The sequence below is a fragment of the Podarcis bocagei genome (genome assembly GCF_964188305.1).
Source record: "Podarcis bocagei genome assembly, chromosome: 3".
In the NCBI taxonomy this organism is placed as follows: Eukaryota; Metazoa; Chordata; class Lepidosauria; order Squamata; family Lacertidae; genus Podarcis; species Podarcis bocagei.
The window spans coordinates 110,437,356-110,461,748 of record NC_138127.1 but is presented as its reverse complement, the minus strand read 5'-3'; the positions used below and the strand labels follow the sequence as shown (position 1 = coordinate 110,461,748).

At 45.5% G+C, this 24,393-nt stretch overlaps 1 protein-coding gene and 1 long non-coding RNA gene across 2 annotated transcripts in view; one reads left to right on the top strand and one right to left on the bottom strand.

Annotated features, from left to right (window-relative positions):
- Positions 1 to 1,216: 1,216 nt before the first annotated feature.
- On the bottom strand, positions 1,217 to 18,663 carry LOC308584277. Its single transcript, XR_014006733.1, has 3 exons — positions 18,464 to 18,663; positions 12,058 to 12,285; positions 1,217 to 1,583 (listed from the first exon to the last, which is right to left on the bottom strand). It is a non-coding gene; the product is annotated as an uncharacterized lncRNA (long non-coding RNA).
- An 88-nt stretch (positions 18,664 to 18,751) lies between these two features.
- The window catches only part of CIB4 (calcium and integrin binding family member 4), a 38,285-nt gene continuing 32,643 nt past the window's right edge, over positions 18,752 to 24,393 (top strand). Inside the window, exon 1 of the mRNA XM_081188866.1 lies at positions 18,752 to 18,839. Coding sequence (XP_081044992.1) covers positions 18,786 to 18,839 — 54 coding nt within the window. The 5' untranslated portion in view covers positions 18,752 to 18,785. The remainder of the gene's footprint in view (positions 18,840 to 24,393) is intronic.

Genomic DNA, 24,393 nt, shown 5'->3' with positions numbered 1-24,393 from the left:
CTGGCTCTGGTTGAGGCCAGCCTAACTTCCCTGTGGCCCGGGATCTTCAAGATGTTTTTATTTGAAGACCGTAAGGTCCTCCGTATAGGGCTTTAAAGGTTAAAACCAGCACCCTTAACCTGATCCTGTACTCCACCGGGAGCCAGTGCAGCTGGTATAGCACCGGGTGAATGTGATCTCGCAGCGAGGACCGCGTAAGGAGTCTCGCCGCAGCATCTGCACCCGCTGGAGTTTCTGGGTCAGCCTCAAGGGCAGCCCCACACGGAGTGAGTTACAATAATCAAGCCTGGAGGTGACCGTCGTGTGGATCACAGTGGGAAGGTCAGGGCAAGAGAGGTAAGGAGCCAACCGCTTATGTTTTGAAGAAAAAAATGAACAAATTCCTATGCCCCACAAATCACCCAGAGAGGCATTTTAAATAAAAGGACACATTCTACATGTGTAAAAACACGCTGATTCCCGGACCATCTGCTGGGTCGATCGAGAAGGCGATTGGGCCGCATCTGGCCCCCAGGCCTTAGGTTGCCTACTCCTGCTCTAGAGAATCACATTGCTAGGAGGAAACCAGCAAGAATCAGCAGCAGATGTGCCAACCTCTGCTTCTTCAGCAGCTGCATTTGCTGGACAGTTCCCTATTGTCTGTGAGGGGGAAAACATTATTTTATTTTATTTTTTGGCAAATGGAGCAGTGCTAAGCCCCGTGGGTCTAGATCAGGGGTCTGCAACCTTTAAGACAAAAAGAGCCACTTGGACCCGTTTCCGAAGGGAAAAAAAACTGGGAGCCGCAAAACTTGTCATTATAAAAATAACTTTTTTGTCACTTTTTAAAATTATTTCTTTGTTTGACCCCTCAGAATTACTCCTCCTCATAGAAATAAACGTTAAATTAACAAGTTACCTTTTGTGTGTGTGTGTGTGTTGTTCACTCCCCTTCAAAACAGTGACCAGCGTACATGCCCCCTTTCAATGCAGTGACCAGCGTACATGCCCCTTACAATGTAGCAGGTGGGCGGGAAGGTGACGTCAGGACGGTGCGTGACTAACGCATGCATCGCCCCCATGCGACGTCACAGCCAGTACAGCGCCCGCCACAGTGGGGAGTGTCGGGGCGCACAATGCGCCTCCTCCCCTCGCTAGTATCCGCCCCGGAGCCGCGGCAAAGGTGTAAAAGAGCCACATGCGGCTCCGGAGCCGTGGGTTGCAGACCCCTGGTCTAGATGGATGGGTTGAGAATGGGGGTATCTGTCAATTTCAGTTTCTCCCCATCTCTCATTTCCCCCATTGTATAATTCAGTTCACCCCATTTCCACATCTGTTTGCAACCACCCTCCTGAAAAAGTTCATGAAAATTCACAAACATTTCTGCGCACATTTCTCCTGATACAGTCATACCTTGGGTTGTGAACATGATCCATGCGGGAGGCTCGTTTGCAACCGGCAGCGTTCGCAGCCTGAAGCGCCGCGTCTGTGCATGCGCATGATGCAATTTGGTGCTTCTGCGCATGCGCGTGATGTCATTTTGTGCCTCTGCGCATGCGCGAGCACTGAAACCTGGAAGTAACCCTTCCCAGTACTTCTGCAGTCTGCAACCCGAAAACACACAACCCACAACATTTGTAAGGCAAGGTATGACTTGTATATGCACTTTCCCCCCAATTTTTTTTATTGATTTTCAACATTTATCACAAAATGACATAACAAAACACACAACAAAGAAAAACACACTACACTACAATAAAATTAAACACAAAGAAAAATTATTTCTTCAAATACCTAATTCTCATTACATTGATAACTGACTTCCTTGAATCCCCTCTGACTGAATTTCATTCTATCACCTATCAACAGTTCTCCAAATTCATATTTCTAATTGTGTTGATTCCTTTCATTAACTAACCTCTTCACCTTTATTAGTATTCTACTCCTTAATATTTACCACCACGTATTTTTATTCTATCCCTAAGCCTATTTATTACTTCCAAGAATTTTCTATTTATCTTATATCACAATATTTAGCTAAATATTCTTTAAATTTCTGCCAATCCTCTTGTATCTCCTCTTCTTTCTGGTCACGGATTCTTCCAGTCAGGTCGGGCAGCTCCAAAAAGTCCAACATCTTCATCTGCCATTCTTCTATTGTTGGTATTTCTTGCGATTTTCAATTTTTATCTAATAAAAGTCTTGCTGCTGTAGTGGCATACAAAAACAGTCTGACATCTTTTTGGGGCAATTCCAGTCTTAGCATTCCAAGTGGAAAGGCTTCTGGTTTCTTAATAAATGTATGTTTCGACATTTTTTCCAACTCATTATAAATCTTTCCCCAGAAGTCTTTCACCTTGGGACACGTCCACCACATATGAAAAAAGGTACCTTCTATTTCTTTACATTTCCAACAACTGTATATGCACTTTTGCAAGAAAGGGATCACGTGTGAATTTTGCAAGTACAATCACAGAATCATCGAATTGTAGAGTTGGAAAGGACCCAGCACTGCAAGGGGTTGGACTAGATGACCCTCAGGATTACTTCCCATTCTAGAGATTCTAAGATCTAAGAACAGAGGTCTGATTGATCACTCTGGGTCTTGAACAGAGACTGGGCTGGTCGCAGATCCAGACGGAATAATAATAATAATAATAATAATAATAATAATAATAATAATAATAATAATAATAACAATAATTTATTATTTATACCCCGCCCATCTGGCTGGGTTTCCCCAGCCACTCTGGGCGGCTTCCAAAAGAATATTAAAATACTGTGATACATCAAACATTAAAAGCTTCCCTAAACAGGGCTGCCTTCAGATGTCTTCTAAAAGTCTGGTAGTTGTTGTTCTCTTTGACATCTGGTGGGAGGGCGTTCCACAGGGAGGGCGCCACTACCGAAAAGGCCCTCTGCCTGGTTCCCTGTAACTTGGCTTCTCGCAGTGAGGGAACCACCAGGAGGCCCTCGGAGCTGGACCTCAGTGTCCGGGCGGAACGATGGGGGTGGAGATGCTCCTTCAGGTATACAGGACCGAGGCCGTTGAGGGCTTTAAAGGTCAGCACCAACACTTTGAATTGTGCTCGGAAACGTACTGGGAGCCAATGTAGGTCTTTCAAGACCGGTGTTATATGGTCTCGGCGGCCACTCCCAGTCACCAGTCTGGCTGCCGCATTCTGGATTAGTTGTAGTTTCCGGGTCACCTTCAAAGGTAGCCCCACACAGAGCGCATGGCAGTAGTCCAAGTGGGAGATAACCAGAGCATGCACCACTCTGACCAGACAGTCTGCGGGCAGATAGAGTCTCAGCCTACGTACCAGATGGAGCTGGCAAACAGCTGCCCTGGACATGGATTTAACCTGTGCCTCCATGGACAGCTGTGAGTCCAGAATGACTCCCAGGCTGCGCACCTGGTCCTTCAGGGGCACAGTTACCCCATTCAGGACCAGGGAATCCTCCACACCTGCCCGCCTACTGTCCCCAAAAACAGTACTTCTGTCTTGTCAGGATTCAATCTCAATCTGTTTGCCGCCACCCATCCTCCAACCGCCTCCAAACACTCACACAGGACCGTCACCGCCTTCACTTCACTTCTAAGAATAATAGAATCTTAGAATTGTACAGTTGGAAGGGACCCCCAGAGGTAATCTAGTTCAACCCCCTGTAATGCAGGGATCTTAGCTAAAGCACCCAAAACAGATGGCCATCCAAATTTTTTTAAAGAGGGAGAATCCACAACCTGCCAAGGGGGTTTGTTCCACTGTCGAACTGCGCCTCTTCACTAGAAAGTTCTTTCTGTTGTTTAGTTGGAATCTCCTTCCTTGTAACTTGAAGCCATAGGTTCGAGTCCTGCCCTCCAGAGCAGCAGAAAACCAGATCATCTTCCATGTAACAGCCCTTGAGAAACAGCCTAAACGGCCTCAGTCCAGTATATCTGAAGGAGCGTCTCCACCCCCATCATTCTGCCCAGACGCTGAGGTCCAGCGCCGAGGGCCTTCTGGCAGTTCCCTCGCTGCGAGAAGCCAAGTTATAGGGAACCAGGCAGAGGGCCTTCTTGGTGGTGGTGCCAGCCCTGTGGAACGCCCTCCCACCAGATGTGAAAGAGATAAACAACTACCTGACATTTAGAAGACATCTGAAGGCAGCCCTGTTCAGGGAAGTTTTTAATGTGTGACATTTTATTTTTTATTTTTAATCTTTGTATTTTTAATCTTTGTTGGAAGCTGCCCAGAGTGGCTGGGGAAGCCCAGCCAAATGGGCAGGGTATAAATAATAAATTATTATTATTATTGAGATATTGGAAGATGACCATCTCCTCACCTCCCATTCTCCTCTTCTGCAATGCATTTTTGTACACTGCGGTCACTGATAAAGCATTCTGATGTACACTTTGGGGTCGAAAAACCTCATTTTAAAATTCGCCCAAGCGTGGATTTGGAAGGAAGCTGTGCTTGTGTTCAGGAAGTGCAAAGTGAACTAATTTCTCCCCTCTCCCTAGGAAGAAGAAGAGAGGGCCTTTTATGGATCCCATGGCAAGTGAAGAAACAGGAAGCAGAGAGGAGGAATAAACAGGCAGTTCTCCCAATGGACAGGTTTCGAAAGTGAGATCACTGTTGGAGCCTATGCTTTTTAACAATATGTTCACAAATGCTCCAATGCTCCATTCTCAGTGTGTCTAGGGTACAGTTCCTGTTTATTAGCCACTGGCCTTTACAAAACTCTGCGAGACTATTATTACGCTTTTTGCTTGACGGGTCCAGACAGATGACTACTAATATTCCTTTGCTTCCCCTTTCATTTACATTTCAGAAGGTCCTCGAGATCATCTCTTGCTAGTAAGAAGAAGCCTTGGAGACAAATTGCTCCATTATCAGGTGTGCCTCAAGCACTGGAGGGGGAGCTGGAGGTGTAAATGACCTCCAGACATTGGCTTTGATCACATAATTAAACCAAATATTTTGATTTTGAATAAATGCCCAATTAATCACCACTGCTTTGACTTTTGTTGCGTTATTGTTTGGCCTAAAGGTTAGAGTGCTGGACGATGACTTGAAGAAGAAGAAGAGTTTGGATTTGATATCCCGCTTTATCACTACCCGAAGGAGTCTCAAAGCGGCTAACGTTCTCCTTTCCCTTCCTGCCCCACAACAAACACTCTGTGAGGTGAGTGGGGCTGAGAGACTTCAGAGAAGTGTGACTGGCCCAAGGTCACCCAGCAGCTGCATGTGGAGGAGCGGGGAAGCGAACCCGGTTCCCCAGATTACGAGTCTATCACTCTTAACCACTACACCACACTGGCTCTGACTTGGGAGATCAAGGTTCGAATCCCCACTTGGCCATGAAACTTACTGGGTGACGTCGGGCCAGTTGCCATCTCTCAGCCTAACCCACCTCACAAGGTTGTTGTGGGGATGGAATGGGGAGGAGGAGAGCCATGGAAGCCACCTGGAGCTCCATGGAAGATAAAGGTGCTCTAAAAATGTAATAAATACATAAATAATTCCTGCAGGAGGTTGGAGTAGATGACCCTGGGGCTCCGTTCCAGCTCTAAAATTCTATGATTCTTAGTGGGTTGTGTAAACTGTAATTCCAAATATGCTTTTTATAGCATAGGGTAGGGGGCACTGTGAAAGTGGCCCAAAAAAGTTTGGAAACTCTAGAAATGGGCTCCAAAAATGACATTCAAAGATGAACAAGGGAGATATCTGGCTGTGGAGATACAAGTACAAGGAGAAAAACTTTTAGTTGTTGGAATTTATGCACCAAATGAAGGCAAATCTGACTTCTTTAAGAGACTTCATGAAACTTTGACGGACTATCTGGATTACAACATGATAATCATGGGAGACATGAATGGCGTGGTCTCCACTAATATGGACAAGGCACAAAGACTAACAGTCACTAAAGAAGGGAGACTCCCTAAGACTTTTTTCGAAATGACAGAAAACATGGACTTGATAGACATTTGGAGAACAAGGAACCCTCTGGAGAGAGAGGGAACCTTCTTCTCCCAAGCAATGATGACCTGGACCAGAATTGACCAAATCTGGGTTACTAGTGGACTGGCTCCAAAGATTAAGAAAGTGGAAATCTGCCCAAAAACCTGCTCCGACCATAACGCCGTGAAGATGGAGATGAAACTTACAATAACTGGTCAATTTAGATGGAGAATGAATGACACCCTCTTTCGAGATAAGGAGATTCTCACGAAGGCCCAAAAGACCCTAAAAGACTATTTTGAAATAAATTTGAGGACCGACGTGGAGAAAAGAGTGATCTGGGACGCAAGTAAAGCCGTTATGAGAGGATTTTTGATCCAACAAAATTCAATAAAGAGGAAAAAACAAAATGAGAAAAAAGAGAAGATCTTGGAAATGATAAAGGAAGGAGAGAGGAAACTAAGAACAAAACCAAAGTCTCAGGACATTTTAAGAGAGATCAAGTTATATCAAACTCAATATATGGAATTGATGAACCAAGAGATTGAATGGAAGATAAAGCAAATGAAACAAAAGACTTTTGAATCAGCAAATAAATGTGGTAAACTTTTGGCATGGCAATTGAAGAAAAGGCAGAAACTAAATACAGTTACAAGCCTAGAGGTGGATGGAAAGAACATATCTAAACCCAATGAAATTAGAAATTGCTTTTTAAGTTATTTCAAAAAACTCTACACCCAAGGCCCGCAAAATGAAGAAGATATAGACAAATTCCTTGGAAGATATGGATTACAAAACATCTCTCAGCAAAGTAAGATGGACTTGAACCAGAGAATCTCAGAACAAGAGATAGAGGCTGCCATTCAGAATATGCAACTGGGCAAATCTCCGGGACCAGATGGACTGACTTCTAGATACTACAAATCGCTGAAGGAATGGCTGATTCAACCACTAAGAGAAGTTTGTAATGAGATTCTTGAGGGAAAAAGGGCACCTGAATCGTGGAAAGAGGCATATATTTCACTCATACCAAAGTCAGAGACTGAAAAGACCCAACTCAAGAACTACCGCCCAATATCACTCCTTAATGTGGATTACAAAATTTTTGCAGACATTTTGGCAAAAAGATTTAAAAGAGTTTTGATGGAGAAGATTCATAAAGACCAAGCAGGCTTTCTCCCTAAAAGACACCTAGCAGACAATGTAAGGAATGTAATAGACATTTTGGAAAAGCTGGAGGTGAATATAAACACTAAAGCAGTATTGATCTTTGTGGACGCGGAGAAAGCCTTTGATAACATCTCTTGGAGTTTTATGAGGAAGAATCTTCATGGGATGGGGGTAGGCCAGGGTTTTGAGAATGGTATGGCTGCAATATATTCTGAACAAAAAGCTAAGCTGATTGTAAATAATGTTGTGACTGAGGAACTTAAGATAGAAAAAGGAACACGGCAGGGGTGCCCAATTTCCCCATTACTTTTCATTTCGGTTCTGGAGGTGTTGCTGAATATGATAAGAAATGACCAGCAGGTCAAAGGTGTGCAGGTCGGAACTAAACATTACAAGTTAAGAGCGTATGCAGATGACCTAGTATTGACTTTGCAAGAGCCAAACACTAGTACGAAAAGGGTTTTAGAAATAATTCAACAATTTGGCCAGGTGGCTGGATTTAAGTTGAATAAGCAAAAAACTAAAGTCTTAGGGAAAAACCTAACAGATATGGAAAAGGAGAAATTTCAGGAGGAAACAGGTTTGACAGTGGTCAAGAAAGTCAAATACCTAGGGGTTTATTTAACACCTAAGAATGTCAATTTGTATAAGGACAATTATGAAAAATGTTGGTCAGAGATTAAAAAAGATTTAGAAATATGGTCAAATCTGAAACTGTCAATGTTAGGCCGAATTGCAGTAATTAAAATGAATGTATTGCCTAGAATGTTATTTTTGTTTCAGACCTTGCAGATTCTTGACAAGATGGAATGTTTTAAGAGGTGGCACAAAGACATTTCGAAATTTGTTTGGCAGGGCAAAAAGCCCCGAATTAAATTCAAAATACTGACTGACGCTAAAGAAAGAGGGGGTTTTGCCCTGCCGGACCTAAAATTGTACTATGAGGCAGCAGCTTTTTGCTGGCTGAAAGAATGGATGCTCCTCGAGAACACGGACATCTTGGATCTGGAAGGTTTCAATAATGCTTTTGGTTGGCATGCATATCTTTGGTATGACAAAGTTAACAGTACTTTTAAAAATCACATTGTTAGAAAAGCATTATTTAATGTTTGGATAAGATACAAAGACCTATTGGAAAATAAAACCCCTAGATGGGTGTCACCAGTGGAGGCTAAAGCAGTGAAGAAACTCAATATGGAGGTCGGATGGCCGAAGTATTGGGAAATCTTAGAACAGGATGGAGACAAGTTTAAACTACAAAGTCAGGAGAAATTGAAGCACAAAGTAGAAAATTGGTTTCAATACCGCCAAATAATGGAATTTTTTAAACAGGATAGGAAAATCGGTTTCCAAGTGGAGAAATCAAAACTAGAGACCGAATTGCTAGAACCCAATACTAAGAATTTATCTAGAATGTATAACTTGCTGTTGAAATGGAACACACAGGATGAAACAGTTAAATCTGCTATGATTAAGTGGGCGCAGGATGTTGGACACAACATTATGTCAGATGACTGGGAATGGTTATGGAACACCGGTATCAAATTTACGGCATGTAATGCCTTAAAGGAAAACATTATGAAAATGGTATACAGGTGGTACATGACCCCAGTCAAACTGGCAAAAATCTACCATTTGCCCGATAATAAATGTTGGAAGTGTAAAGAGACTGAAGGTACTTTCTATCACCTTTGGTGGACATGCCCGAAGATAAAGGCCTTCTGGGAAATGATCTATAATGAAATGAAAAAGGTACTTAAATGTACATTTTCTAAAAAACCAGAGGCCTTTCTCTTGGGCATTGTCGGCCAATTGGTGACAAAGAAAGATAGAAATTTCTTTATGTATGCCACAACAGCAGCAAGAATACTCATCGCAAAGTATTGGAAGACACAAGATTTACCTACTCTGGAAGAATGGCAGATGAAAGTGATGGACTATATGACATTGGCTGAGATGACAGGCAGAATCCGTGACCAACGCAAAGAGATGGTGGAAGAAGAATGGAAAAAATTTAAAAGCTATCTTAAGGACTACTATAAACTGAATGAATGTTAAAATGTTGTGGTTGCTAGAAGTAACAGGGTACAGGGATACAAGGTTAGACAATAAAGGAGGACTAAGACGACAGAGATTAGAAAGTAACAATTGGGAGTTGCTAGTTCAAATATGGACACTGGGATGCAGAGAGGGGGGGTATGGGGAAGTCCAAGAAAAGAGGTTTATGAAAATATCTTTGAAACTATTTTGTATGTTTGTTTTGTTTTGTGTTTGTTTGTTTTTCTTAAAAATGTTGTAAAACCAATAAAAATTTATTAAAAAAAAAACAACAAAAAAGTTTGGAAACTCTTGTAAACAAAACCTGCCCTTTTCCCCTTATGGGGTATCCAAGAGCCCATATAGAGTCCTCACGTAGGTTCCCTATTGGTAGGAGAAAATAACAGAGGCCAACCAGAGAATATTGAGAAGCGAAGCAGCTAGTAAGCCTGATCTTTATTGATCTGTTGCAACAGGGTGCTCCCCTCACACGCAGGAGGGAGAAGGAACCCAGAACAATGGTGTGCAGACTATAGACTTTTGAAATTGCCACCCTGTAGATCAAGACCACCCCCAGAAACATCATACATACATCACAGAAAAGGTGGTCTAAAACAGAAATTTGAATGTTGTTTTTCTCCTGTCGTTATTTATCTCTTGTCTGGCAGGTTACTTGATTGGATACCCTGCTTACTAGATTGGATTGCCTGGGTAGCCTGGCCAGTCTTTTGTAGTGACAAATACTTAGTTTCTGAGTCAGGTCACAGGCTCACACCCTATTCAAACACAGACATACCCTTAAGACAGGATTTGTGAAGGAAAAGACAATGGGGAGGCTTTTCCATTCTCCTTTGACCTTGCAGAGAAATCGTTGCTGCTGATGGGAGTTCGAGTCCAGCAAAATCTGGACGGCCACAGGTTCTCCATCCCTGAGCCAGACCATCACTTGCTTTGACTGCCTGGGATTTGGATTCTCATGCTGAACCTGAGGGATCCCAGCCTGCACAGGATACCCTGCCTCCAGAACCACCTGAGCCGGGGCTGGGGGCCTGAGCCTGAAGGGTCCTCACCTGTGCTGGGTCCTCAGGTGCAGGCACCAGCTGAGTCTGCTCTGGCTCCTGAGGTGATGGAGGACCCATTGCCTGCAGGTGCTCCACTCTCAGCCCCGTCAGAGGAAGCGGAGGTTGCCTCTGGGTCCAGGAACCCTCCAGCCTCTCCTGAGCTGCAGAGGCTCAGGGCAGAGAGGCGGAGGGAACTAAGTTCCCGCAGGAGGAGGGCTCGCCTCCAGGCCAGGAGAGGTGAGTCACCAGAGGATCGGGGCTGCCCTATGCCTCAGGGCAGATAAAAGCTGGCCAGCCCCAGTCCCAAGTTGCGGGAGCAACATTGTTGGTTGCTAGTTCCTGCCTGAACCCTGTCCTGCTTTCCCGCCTGAGCGGCTGACCTGCTCTGGCTCCCTGCTTGCAATCCCAGGCCATCACACATGGAAACCAATGTCCCCACTGTGGAAGGACATGTGGATCCAGAATTGGCCTCCACAGTCACTTACGGACTCACTGTTAAGACTGTGTTCATGGAAGACCATCTTCCTCGGCTATGAGTGATCGCCAAAGAAGACCCATGCCGTGCCCTGCAAAGAACTTGGCTGTTTACAGAGGCACTCGGCTCCCCCAGACAATTGAGGCAGTTGGGGATGTTTAGCCTGGAGAAGAGAAAAATGGGAGGAGTTATGGTAGCCACCTTTGAATATCTCAAAGGCCGTCCCATGGAAGAATCATAGAATCATAGAATCATAGAGTTGGAAGAGACCACCAGGGCCATCGAGTCCAACCCCCTGCCAAGCAGGAAACACCATCAGAGCACTCCTGACATATGGTTGTCAAGCCTCTGCTTAAAGACCTCCAAAGTAGGAGACTCCACCACACTCCTTGGCAGCAAATTCCACTGTCGAACAGCTCTTACTGTCAGGAAGTTCTTCCTAATGTTTAGGTGGAATCTTCTTTCTTGTAGTTTGGATCCATTGCTCCGTCTCCGCTTCTCTGGAGCAGCAGAAAACAACCTTTCTCCCTCCTCTATGTGACATCCTTTTATATATTTGAACATGGCTATCATATCACCCCTTAACCTCCTCTTCTCCAGGCTAAACATGCCCAGCTCCCTTAGCCGTTCCTCATAAGGCATCGTTTCCAGGCCTTGGACCATTTTGGTTGCCCTCCTCTGGACACGTTCCAGTTTGTCAGTGTCCTTCTTGAACTGTGGTGCCCAGAACTGGACACAGTACTCCAGGTGAGATCTGACCAGAGCAGAATACAGTGGCACTATTACTTCCCTTGATCTAGATGCTATACTCCTATTGATGCAGCCCAGAATTGCATTGGCTTTTTTAGCTGCCGCGTCACACTGTTGGCTCATGTCAAGTTTGTGGTCAACCAAGACTCCTAGATCCTTTTCACATGTACTGCTCTCAAGCCAGGTGTCACCCAGGTGCAAGCTTGTTTTCTCCTGCTCTGGGGGGCAAGACCTGAACCCATGGCTTCAAGTTACAAGACAGGAGATTCCATGTAAACATCAGGAAGAACTTTCTGACAGGGGAGTGGACACCCTCAGAAGGTGTTGGACTCTCCTTCCTTGGAGGTTTTTAAGCAGAGTTTGGGTGGCCATCTGTCTTGGATGCTTCAGTTGAGATCCCTGAGATTGCAGGGGGTCGGACTAGATGACCGACCCCTTCCCACCCTCCAGTTCTGTGCCTCCGTGGTCCTCCTGCATTTCAGACTGGGTGTGTGGCGCCTTCACCCTGCAGGCTTCGCTTGCAAAGCAATCAAAACTAAGCAGTTTAAATGGCGCTCTGTTTGGGGTAATAGCATTAGAGTGTCTGGAGAGGAATTAGGGAAATAGCAAGTAGCTTTATTAAGAAGCTTAATTCAATTACCGAGGCAGCCAAGTTGCAAGCGCAGCCTCCGGTGGTGGAACCTCTGCAGTATCCTGAGCGAGGGTGGCAAGATCCAGGAGGGGGGCTCTCTCACCTGACAGGAGCAGCATCCATTGCATGCATGCAAAATAAGGCGGAGGAATCCATGGGTTTTGGTGAGCAGCACATAGAGGTGTAAATGCAGAGGTGGCACAAGATATTCTTGCGCCTGAGAATCCCAAGGCTGCCCTGCCGACAGGGATTAAACAACAGAGAATCATGAATTAATGCTTCATTCTTAATGGTACAGTGGTACCTCAGGATGCGAACGGGATCCGTTCCAGAGCCCCGTTCACATCCTGAAGCGAACACAACCCATGACTGCGCATCTGCGCATGCGCAGGTTGCTATTTGCCGCTTCCGCGCATGCTCGTGACGTCATTTTGAGCGTCTGCGCATGCGCGAGCGGCGAAACCCGGAAGTAATGTGCTCCGTTATTTCTGGGTCGCCGCCGAGCGCAACCTGAAAGCACTCAATCTGAAGCAACTTCAACCCGAGGTATGACTGTACCTCCAAATTTTCAGCCTGAGTCGGGGGTCATCTCACTTTGCATAATGAGTTTGACCAAACTGCGGGAGGTGGTGGTAGACAGGAGTGCCTGGCGTGCTCTGGTCCAGGGGGTCACGAAGAGGCGGACACGACTCAACAACTAAACAACAACAACAAGCTCGCTGTAATCCATCTCTTCTTTCTTTCTTTCTTTCTTTCTTTCTTTCTTTCTTTCTTTTTCTTTCTTTCCCATCCATTTGTCTCCTCTTTCTTCCATCATGGAACCCAAGGCCGTGTCCAAACGACTTCCAGAAAATAACTCATTCCAGCAGTGACCAGAGCCAGACCTCCTCATCTTCAGGAAGGGGGGCAGCAGTTACGGTTCTATTCCCGCGCTGCAGGGGGGTTGGACTGGATGACCCCCGGGGTCCCTTGCCATACTATCACTCTGTGCTTCTAAGAACACTCCCTGAGCAAATCGGGGCCTTTCAAGATGCGGCAATCTGCCTCCAAGGTCAACTAGTTCTTCATTCGTTTAACAAACCATCCTGCGGGCAAGCAAAAGTCCGAACGGGAGCGCCCGCCTTGAATCTTCCAGCTGGCATGGCTGCCACGACCACGTGGTCCTCTCTGAGGATGACGGCAAAGGCCCACACTTCCAGGAGAGTTTATTTTTAGACACTCTAATGTGGTTAAACTTTGAATTATCTATGAAGACCATATGTCTACTCAGCTGGAAAGCGACAGGCCTCAAAAGACCACTCGGACCAGGCCTGGTTTTTAAAAAAGGGACTGAAGATCTTTCTGTTCCCCTACAAACACAGAGAAGATCAGTCTACATCCCAAGCCCCAAGAAGGGCAGTGTCAAAGAATGCTCCAACTACCGCACAATTGCAGTCATTTCACACGCTAGCAAGGTTATGCTTAAAATTCTACAAGGCAGGCTTAAGCAGTATGTGGACTGAGAACTCCCAGAAGTGCAAGCTGGATTTAGAAGAGGCAGAGGAACCAGAGACCAAATTGCAAACATGCGCTGGATTATGGAGAAAGCTAGAGAGTTCCAGAAAGACATCTGCTTCATTGACTATGCAAAAGGCTTTGACTGTGTCGACCACAGCAAACTATGGCAAGTTCTTAAAGAAATGAGAGTGCCTGATCACCTCATCTGTCTCCTGAGAAATCTCTATGTGGGACAAGAAGCTACAGTTAGAACTGGATATGGAACAACTGGTTGGTTCAAAATTGGGAAAGGAGTACGACAAGGCTGTATATTGTCTCCCTGCTTATTTAACTTATATGCAGAATTCATCATGCGAAAGGCTGGGCTGGATGAATCCCAAGCCGGAATTAAGATCGCCGGAAGAAATATCAACAACCCCAGATATGCAGATGATACAACCTTGATGGCAGAAAGTGAAGAGGAATTAAAGAACCTTTTAATGAGGGTGAAAGAGGAGAGCGCAAAATATGGTCTGAAGCTCAACATCAAAAAAATGAAGATCATGGCCACTGGGCCCATCACCTCCTGGCAAATAGAAGGGGAAGAAATGGAGGCAGTGAGAGATTTTACTTTCTTGGGCTCCATGATCACTGCAGATGGTGACAGCAGTCACGAAATTAAAAGATGCCTGCTCCTTGGGAGAAAGGCGATGGCAAACCTAGACAGCATCTTAAAAAGCAGAGACATCACCTTGCCAACAAAGGTCCGTATAGTTAAAGCTATGGTTTTCCCGGTAGTGATGTATGGAAGTGAGAGCTGGACCATAAAGAAGGCTGATCGCCAAAGAATGGATGCTTTTGAATTCTGGTGCTGGAGGAGACTCTTGAGAGTCCCATGGACTGCAAGAAGATCAAACCTCTCCATTCTGAAGGAAATCAGCCCTGAGTGCTCACTGGAAGGACAGATCCTGAAGCTGAGGCTCCAAGACTTTGGCCACCTCATGAGAAGAGAAGACTCCCTGGAAAAGACCCTGATGCTGGGAAAGATGGAGGGCGCAAGGAGAAGGGGATGACAGAGGACGAGATGGTGGGACAGTGTTCTTGAAGCTGCCAGCATGAGTCTGACCAAACTGCGGGAGGCAGTGGAAGACAGGCGTGCCTGGCATGCTCTGGTCCAGGGGGTCACGAAGAGTCGGACACGACTAAACGACTAAACAACAACAACACAAACACAGAGAGGCAGGAGGAGAGTTTGGTGGGTTCGTGTTTTGTTTTTGTTTTTAAAAAGGAGGAGCCCCTTTTGCAAGGCAAAGCCATTTGGCAAGGCATGTGTGACAGTTTGCAAGCGCCTTGGGGAATTAGTCTGCTTTACTCTCAGTTTTCTTCCTACATGGAGATATTGGGGGAACAAGGTGCCAACCTGGGTTGGTGTAGAAATATGCAAGCTTTTCAGTTTCGCAGATCTCCAAATTGGGTGATAAACCCTCTGCAGCTAAGGCTGTGGATGCAAAGGAAAAGTTGGAAGCAGGGCAGATTTTGGTAATATGGTAAGCTGAGCGAGACAAAAATCCCGCAGCAATGTCTTAGTTCAACAGTATTGCCTTTGGGTACAGTTGCGTTTTAGATGGATCTTCTCAAAGTTATTATTTTGCTCTGGCCGGGGTATTAATAAAAATAATAAAAATAATAAAAATAATAAAAATAATAAAAATAATAAAAATAATAAAAATAATAAAATAATAATAATAATAATAATAATAATAATAATAATAAATAAAATAATAAAAATATAATAAAAATAATGTAAACAGAACCCTGGGTAGGCACAGGAATCCCTGGATCCTCTCACCACTTGGAAATTGGGGAGGTGTGTAACATTACGTTTGTTTGTGTATGTTTTACTGATGGAAAAACTTGGAACTGTGGTCCTAGATTTTCTCTGCACAGCAAGCTTCCTTCTGTCAATCCAAATTCTCTCCCCATCCCCAGCCCCCCCAGGAACCGACTTCCATCCACGGCTTCTGCTACCAAACAATGGATGAAACTTCACTTAAAAGCAAGGACGTGCACCCAGCAGGGGGCATTGCCGTTAGTTTCATCATTAAGCCCTTTTCGAGCCGGTTTTTCATGCCTTTGGATCAAACGCACGCTTGTGAAATTGGCTGACGCCAGGCTTCCAAGAGTAGCGAATATTCTGCAAGGCATTGAATTTAAAGTGTGGTGTGGCTCTGGGGAACAGGCTCCTCTAGTCTGCCCCTTCGTCCCCTCGGCATAAGAGGCAGATGCTGCGTACAAAACCTCATGGCGCATTTTCGGTGTCAAGCTAAGATTTTGTAGACACTGCAAGGACAAGGAGCAAAGGACCGTGGTTCCTTCTGTGTCTTGATTTTGGGATCCCCATGGGCACGACGGGCACCAACCCAGATGGGTTTGAAAGAGGATTAGAGAAATGCCATGATGGCTAAGCAATACCCTCTACAGTTTCATAGAACTGTAGAGTTGGGAGGGCCATCGAGTCTGACCCAATGCAATGCAGGAATCTTTTGTCCAATGCGGCGCTTGAACTCGCAACCCTGAGATTAAGAGTCACATGTATTGGCATAACCTATTGGTGTTTCGCAACTTTCTGACTAGTTGCAGGACCTTAGCCATACCTAGCAGAGTAAATGCAGAGTTCACGAAACCAATTGGCAACTTGGCTGCAGACAGAATGGATGAAGCAGGAACCAGGAACTTGTAGTTTGCTTAGTCATTTAGTCGTGTCTGACTCTTCGTCACCCCTTGGACCAGAGCACGCCAGGCACTCCTGTCTTCCACTGCCTCCCACAGTTTGGTCAAACTCATGCTGGTAGCTTTGAGAACACTGTCCCACCATCTCGTCCTCTGTCGTCCCCTTCTCCTTGTGCCCTCCATCTTTCCCAGCATCAGGGTCTTTTCCAGGGAGTCTTCTCTTCTCCTGAGGTGGCCAAAGTCTTGGAGCCTCAGCTCCAGGATCTGTCCTTCCAGTGAGCACTCAGAGCTGATTTCCTTCAGAATGGATCGGTTTGATCTTCTTGCAGTCCATGGGACTCTCAGGAGTCTCCTCCAGCACCAGAATTCAAAAACATCAATTCTTCGGCGATCAGCCTTCTTTATGGTCCAGCTCTCATCTTCTACTGAGAAAACCAGAGCTTTAACTATACGGACCTTTGTTGGCAAGGGGATGTCTCTGCTTTTTATACAGTGGACTATATACAGTGGACTATTTACAAGAACAGAACAGAACACACATCTTTAACTAGCTCTCTCATACACAACTCACAACTCCTACACCTGAACTGAAACTCGTACTACTGAAACTAACACATTCCAGTTAGTAGGCCATTAATCATTATTCTCGTGAGAGAGCTTGACCAATCATGGAGCTGTCTTCACGCCTCTAAACTGCTGCTTAAACACCTCCAATGAAAGAGTCTGAGGTTGTCCGTTCCATGGTCATACAGCTCTTGCCATCAGAAAGGTATTCCTGATGTTTAGTCAGAATCTCCTGCCTTGTAACCGGAAGCCAAGGTTCAAATCCTACTGTCCGGGGCAGCAGAAAACAAGCTTGCTCCATCTTCCATGCAAAAGCCCTTTGGATATTTGAAGGTGGCTCTCATACCTCTTTTCCTGTTTTCCAGGCTAAACATACCCAGCTCCTTCAACCATTCCTCATCAGGCTTGGTTTCCAGACCTTGAATCATCTTGGCTGTCCTCATCTGCACACCTTCCAGCTTGTCCATATCTTCTTTAAACTGTGGTGCCCAGATCAGGACACTCGATTTTTGAAATCAATCAGTCAATCAATCAATCAATCAATCAATCAATCAATCACAGACTGATGTGGGAATGTGGAGAATTTAAGATTGAGAAAATGAGAGAAACCAGGATGGGCATAGTTGCCTTTTCCTCCCCCCTCTTTACGCTAACTTGCCCCCCATGGAGCAACCACACCCTTTTCCAATTGCCCCTCAGAGTTATAGTAGTAGTAATAATAATAATAATAATAATAATAATAATAATAATAATAATAAAAATTTATTTATATCCCACCCTCCCCAGCCAAAGCCGGGTTCAGAGCGGCTAACAACAGTAAAAGTAACACAATTTACATAAAATCACAATCAATTAATTGAAATACATTCTAAAATCAATTCAGAGTCCAATTAATGGCAACCATTTGGCTAGAGTTCTATGAGGATTACAAAGTGAGGGGGTCAGACTATGCCTTGGCCAAAGGCCAGGCGGAACAGCTCTGTCTTACAGGCCCTGTGGAAAGATGTCAAGTCCCGCAGGGCCCTGGTCTCTTGGGACAGAGCGTACCATCAAGTCGGGGCCAGTACTGAAAAGGCCCTGGCCCTAGTTGAGACCAATTTAACCACCTTGCGACTTGAGCCCTCCAAAATGTTGTTATTTGTGGGCCTTAAGGTCCTCCGCAGGGCATACCAGGAGAGGCGGTCCTGTAGGTACGAGGGTCCTAGGCCGCATAGGACTTTAAAGGTCAAAACCAGCACCTTAAACCTGATCCTGTACTCCACCGGGAGCCAGTGCAGTTGGTAAAGCACTGGATGAATGTGATCCCGCGGCGAGGACCCCATAAGGAGTCTCGCCGCGGCATTCTGCAACTGCTGGAGTTTCTGGGTCAGTCTCAAGGGCAGTCCCACGTAGAGCGAGTTACAATAATCAAGTCTGGTAGATAATAATAATAAAGTAAATAATAATAATAATAATAATAATAATAATAATAATAATAATAATAATTGCTTTTTTTCTAGGAAAATAGGTGCCAGTACTCACCATGAAGTTGTTATAGTACGTGTCACACTTATTAACAACAAAACAAAAGAGGTGCCAATACTGCGTACCTTTGAGTACCCCCTGAAAAACCCCCCACTGATGATAATAATATTAATAATCCTACCTTTTTCCTTCATCAAAGACACAAAGTTCTTACACCTAAAACAGAAACAGCTAAGAACATAGCTGTTAATCATTTTTAAAAAATTAAACACACACACACATTTTATGAAAGTATGCAGATCATTACAATGAAAGCAGCGGAGAGATCCCACAAGCCTCCAGCTCTGAAGGCAAAAGGGTGTCCTTACGCCCATTTTGTGGGAAGAGTCGATTGGCACTTATGACAGAAGCAGGCCTGGATCCATGGTACGCATTCTGTCACCCATGGTTACTGGGTCCCTCACTCCATTCTTCTCCCTGGGGTTGACATTCCGGGCAAGAGAATGGGTCAGTGTTTAAGTCACTCCATGAAGAAAAAGGACCTGGAAGAATATCAGGTGAGCAGAGGGACAAACAATCCCCAAACCCTCCTGTTGGTGGCTTAGGGCCCTCGTATCTATGGGACCGCCTTTCCTGGTCTGCCCCACAGAGGACCTTAAGGTCCATGAATAACACTGGGCAACAATTTTTTACTTTTTGAATGTTGTCTGGATTTCTACAAATGATTTAGGGTATTTTTGCACTGCTGAATCAGGAAATGGCATCCGTTTCTCTCCATCAGGTCAGGTTTACTGTAAACTGAATGGTGGGCATTGATAAAGGTAAGTACATGTAAATTACATGTTGCTTCACCATTTTTCAAACTTCAGGGCTTGAACTTCTGTTTCTTGGAACTCCTGGAATGCTCAGCGGCAGGGAGGTCTCTCTTTAGAGTCCAACAGTAGTCAGCCATCATGACTGCGTCCCAGCGACCCTGATACCTGGTCTCCATCTCTTTCATGTCCTGATGGAATTTCTCCCCCTGCTCGTCACTCATTGAACCCAGGTTCTCAGGAAACCGGTCCATATGTGAAAATAGGTAGTGCATCTTGACACTCATGTTGCAGCCCAGGTTTCTGAAAGCAGTCAGCATGTTGTTGACAAGTTCTGCGTAGTTTTTGGCCTTATTGTTGCCAAGAAAGTTCTTCACTACCAGAACAAATGCCTTCCACGCTTCCAGTTCCACTTCGTTCATTGAGTTTCCAAACTCTGGATCTCTGATGAGCTGACGGATCTGAGGACCGTCAAAGATGCCAGCTTTCAACTTCTCCATGGTCAATCCTGGAAAAGCCTGGCACAAGTAAGTGAAGCAGTCACCATCCTTGTCCAGAGCCTTGGTGAACTGCTTGATTAAGCCGAGCTTGATGTGCAGCGGTGGGAAGAGTATTCTGTCTCTGTCCACCAGAGGGTCGTTGATGACGTTCCTTTCTCTGCAAGGCACCAATTCCTCCCGCACAGGCCAGTCCTTCTTCGTGTAATGCTGAGCACGGTCCCTACTATCCCACATGCACAGAAAACATGGGTACTTGGTGAAGCCAGACTGTTGTCCCAACAAAAAGTTCACCATCTTCAGGTCAACACAAATAAACCACTTATGCTGATCATAACCAATTTTCTCCAGCACATACTTCACCGCTTCATAGTTCTCCTTCAGTGTACTCGAGTGAGCCAGGGGTCTAGAGGCAAACTGGTTGCCGTTGTGCAGCAGAACACATTTCAGTGATCGCTTGCTGCTGTCAATGAACAGTCTCCAATCTTTGGGTTCGTACTGTGGCACTCCAAGCTTGAGCAGAAGCTGTGCAATATCTGCACAGTACACCAAGTCCTTCTCTTCCGAGAAAAAACGGAGGTACTCTTGATGCCTCTTGCGGAAGAAGCTGATGCGAGCACTGTCAGAGAGGAGGTTTTTTTCCTTCAATCTGGATGCCAACAGTTCGGCAGAGTCCTTTGACAAGCTGAGGTCGTGAACTAGATCATTCAACTCCTTTTGGGAAAATGGATGTGGAGCATCATCTTCAAGAACCACTTCTTCTTCTTCATGTCCTTCAACACTGGAGGCATCTTCGTCACTAATGTCAGGAAGTTCTCCGAAGATAGGCACTGGAATTTCATCACAATGAGCTACAGGACGACATGCTGATTGAAGATCAGGATTAACTTAGTTTTGATCCCCCAACTTTATGCTTTGCCGCACCAATTTATAGAAGATTTTGAGGTTTTATGACTTCAAACTGACCCCTTTTCGACATAATCACCCAGAACTATCGGACCTGAATACTTCTTGTCATTAAAATAATCATTTCCAATCAAAACAATTATTCGACATGACATTTACCCCCACCAACTTCTTCTAAAATGCTCCACACAAGCGTACATGTGAACAAAAACGTAAAAAAAGACATGCGACCATAGCTCAAAAACTTGACCTGATTGAGCAAAACCAATGTGATTTTTGGATTCAGCGCATCAGATTTGTCCTAAATCAACTGAAAAAACGCAGACAACAAATTTGTTGTTGACCAGTGTAATCATAGTTGAGAGGTCCCTCATATTTATGGGACTGCCTCTCCTGGTGTGCCCTGCAGAGGATTTTTGTTGTTGTTGTTGTTGAGTCATTTAGTCGTGTCCGCCTCTTCGTGACCCCCTGGACCAGAGCACGCCAGGCACTCCTGTCTTCCACTGCCTCCCGCAGTTTGGTCAAACTCATGCTGGTAGCTTCAAAAACACTGTCCAACCATCTCGTCCTCTGTCGTCCCCTTCTCCTTGTGCCCTCCATCTTTCCCAACATCAGGGTCTTTTCCAGGGAGTCTTCTCTTCTCATGAGGTGGCCAAAGTCTTGGAGCCTCAGCTTCAGGATCTGTCCTTCCAGTGAGCACTCAGGGCTGATTTCCTTCAGAATGGAGAGGTTGGATCTTCTTGCAGTCCATGGGACTCTCAAAAGTCTCCTCCAGCACCAGAATTCAAAAGCATCCATTCTTCGGCGATCAGCCTTCTTGATGGTCCAGCTCTCACTTCCATACATCACTACTGGGAAAACCATAGCTTTAACCATACGGACCGCCTCTCCTGGTCTGCCCTGCAGAGGACCTTAAGGTCCATGAATAACCATAATTTAGAGGTCCCGGGCCCTAAGGAAGTCAGACTATCCTCCACCAGAGCCAGGGCCTTCTCAGTGATGGCTCCGACCTGGTGGAATGCTCTGTCCCAGGAGACCAGGGGCCTGCAGGATTTAACCTCCTTCCACAAGGCCTGTAAGACAAAGCTATTCTGCCTGGCTTTTAATTTGAATTCAGCCTGATCTTTTATTTCCTTTCTCTTCCCTCCCCCTCCCCTTTTATGAAGATCACCCGCTCTGAGACCCCACAGCTAATTCTCCCCTGGCCTCCTCGCTGGCCCAAGTAGGACCAATTCAGCCAGCTAGCCCTGGGGATTATCTAATGCTTATTTCCCCTAACTTGATTTTTGAATTTTATTGTTATTCATGTTTTTATACCGTATTTTATGCTGCTTTTATAATTAAGTGTTTTAAATTTGTTGTTAGCCACCCTGAGCCCGGTTTTTGAACCGGGAAGGGTGGGGTATAAAAATAAATTATTATTATTATTTATTATCGTCACTTGTCCCAGACAGATATTTGGCAAAACAACACCCCTGTGGTTTGCGTTGTTATATTTGATCCGCTATCATCTTTGTATACATGGCTCCCTTCCTCTCCAGTTTATCCTCACAACGATCCTGTGAGGACGAAAGAGGCAGCGACTGGCCCTATGAGCTTCCTGTTTGAATGGGGCTTGCACCCTGGTCTCCCAGGGCTCTAACTGCTATGCCACACTGCTTATGCCGGCCACGATCCTGGCCAAAAGCAAAGGATCGCACCCTATGTCTGGCTGATGGGAAACCCCACTGACCTGGGATGAAGATGGCAGAAACAGGCAGGATAGGTCCTGTCTGTGAGCGTGGGTCACATCCAGGCCTTTGAGCAACCTTCCCCAAGATGGTGCCCTCCAGGCGTTTCGGACCACCACTCCCATCAGTGGTGTGGCATAGTGGTTAGAGACTGTGATCGGATGGGAGTGAGTGGTGGTCATAGCTGTCAATTTACAGATTTGAAAATAAGGGACCAGCAGCCTCGAAATAAGGGATCAGCAGCCAAAATAAGGGATTTTCTGGGCACAGGTATGTTCAACTTCTGAGCCCCTCTGAGCCAAAGGCAGAAAGCCCAGCCAGCAGCCAAACGAAGCCTCAAGCGGTGGTTCCCACAGCGCAGCAACCCAGCAAAGGGGATGCAGCAAGGAAAACCACCGTCACCTCTCCACTGGGAAGCACTGAGCAAAGGCGAGTCCCCAGGCAAGGCGGCCGATTTGATCGGCACAAGGCATGCAAGCTCCACCCCCCAGTCGTTCTTAGACTCCTTATTGGGTGAGCAATGCAGCCAAGCAACCCAGTTGGAGCCTCCCTCCTCCCTGGCCGGCAGGGAGGGAGGGAGAGGAGCTGCTTCCTTGGAAACCCGGGAAATTTAAGGGACGTCATCAATAAGGGACAGCAGCAGGACACGGCGCTGGGATAAGGGACTGTCCCACCAAATACGGGATGGTTGACAGCTATGGTGGTGGTCCATAAATATCTGATTTATGGGGAAAGCTGACTGCCATCCCCATGGCAACAGCAACATGGATGTTTTCTTGCTTTCCTTGACACCTCGCGGAAGATGTGCGCGCTACCTTGCGCCACCTGACTTTTCGCTCACTCTGAAATAGAGACCCTTCAAGTCCCTCCAAACAATATCTACAGGTCTCAAAAGTATTGTGGGTGCTTTAGTTGAGATTCCTGCATTGCAGTGGGTTGGACTAGATGATCCCATGGGTTCCTACACAGTTCAATGATTTTATTTTAACTCCCCTGAAAAATGTACGGGAGTATTGATCTCACAAAAGCCCCTAAATTAGTCTCACATTTGTCTTGGGTGGGGGGGGGGAGAATGAAGCAGTTTCCACCAATTAATCAGCTGATTAGTCAGCTGCCTTAATTGGTTAATTCATTGCCTGCGTGTAATTAAGCTTGCAGGCTGTGAAAACTTCAGTGTAGGCTCCCTTCTGAGATATTCAAGGAAGTGTGAATTGATGTACTGGCCAATAAACCAAAGCTATCACTCAGAGTTGGAAAGAAAGCACTGTCTAGTATTTCCTTCTTCATTCTTTAACACAGAAAAAAAACCACCAGGACATAGCAGCCTTAAAAATATTAAAAGCAAAGGTAAGCCATCCTGGTCCAAATTTAAAAGAATTCCAAAATCCACGGCAGGGTAATGCAGTTATTGTCATTTTGGTTGATCCCACTGCAAGCCATGACTCAATTCTGGAGTTTTAAACATTGCATTTTATCTCAGCTCTGCAACCATTGGGAATTTTTTTTTACACTAGCTATTCATCATTCTCGAATAAAGAAAGCTTGCAGCATTTGAGACTTTAGAGAAAAGACGAGTAAGAAGGAGACATAATAATAATAATAATAATAATAATAATAATAATAATAATAATAATAATTTATTATTTATACCCCGCCCATCTGGCTGGGCCTCCCCAGCCACTCTGGGCGGCTTCCATAAAAACCAAAAATACAGTAAAATATCACACGTTAAAAACTTCCCTGAACAGGGCTGCCTTAAGATGTCTTCTGAATGTCAGGTAGTTGTTTATCGCTTTGACATCTGCTGGAAGGGCGTTCCACAGGGCGGGCGCCACTACCGAGAAGGCCCTCTGCCTGGTTCCCTGTAGCTTTGCTTCTCGCAAGGAGGGAACCGCCAGAAGGCCCTCGGCGCTGGACCTCAGTGTCCGGGTAGAACGATGGGGGTGGAGACGCTCCTTCAGGTATACTGGGCCTTTGAGGTCGTTTAGTGCTTTAAAGGTCAGCACCAACACTTTGAATTGTGCTCGGAAACGTACTGGGAGCCAATGTAGGTCTTTCAAGACCGGTGTTATGTGGTCCCGGTGGCCACTCCCAATCACCAGTGTAGCTGCCGCATTCTGGATTAGTTGTAGTTTCCGAGTCACCTTCAAAGGTAGCCCCACGTAG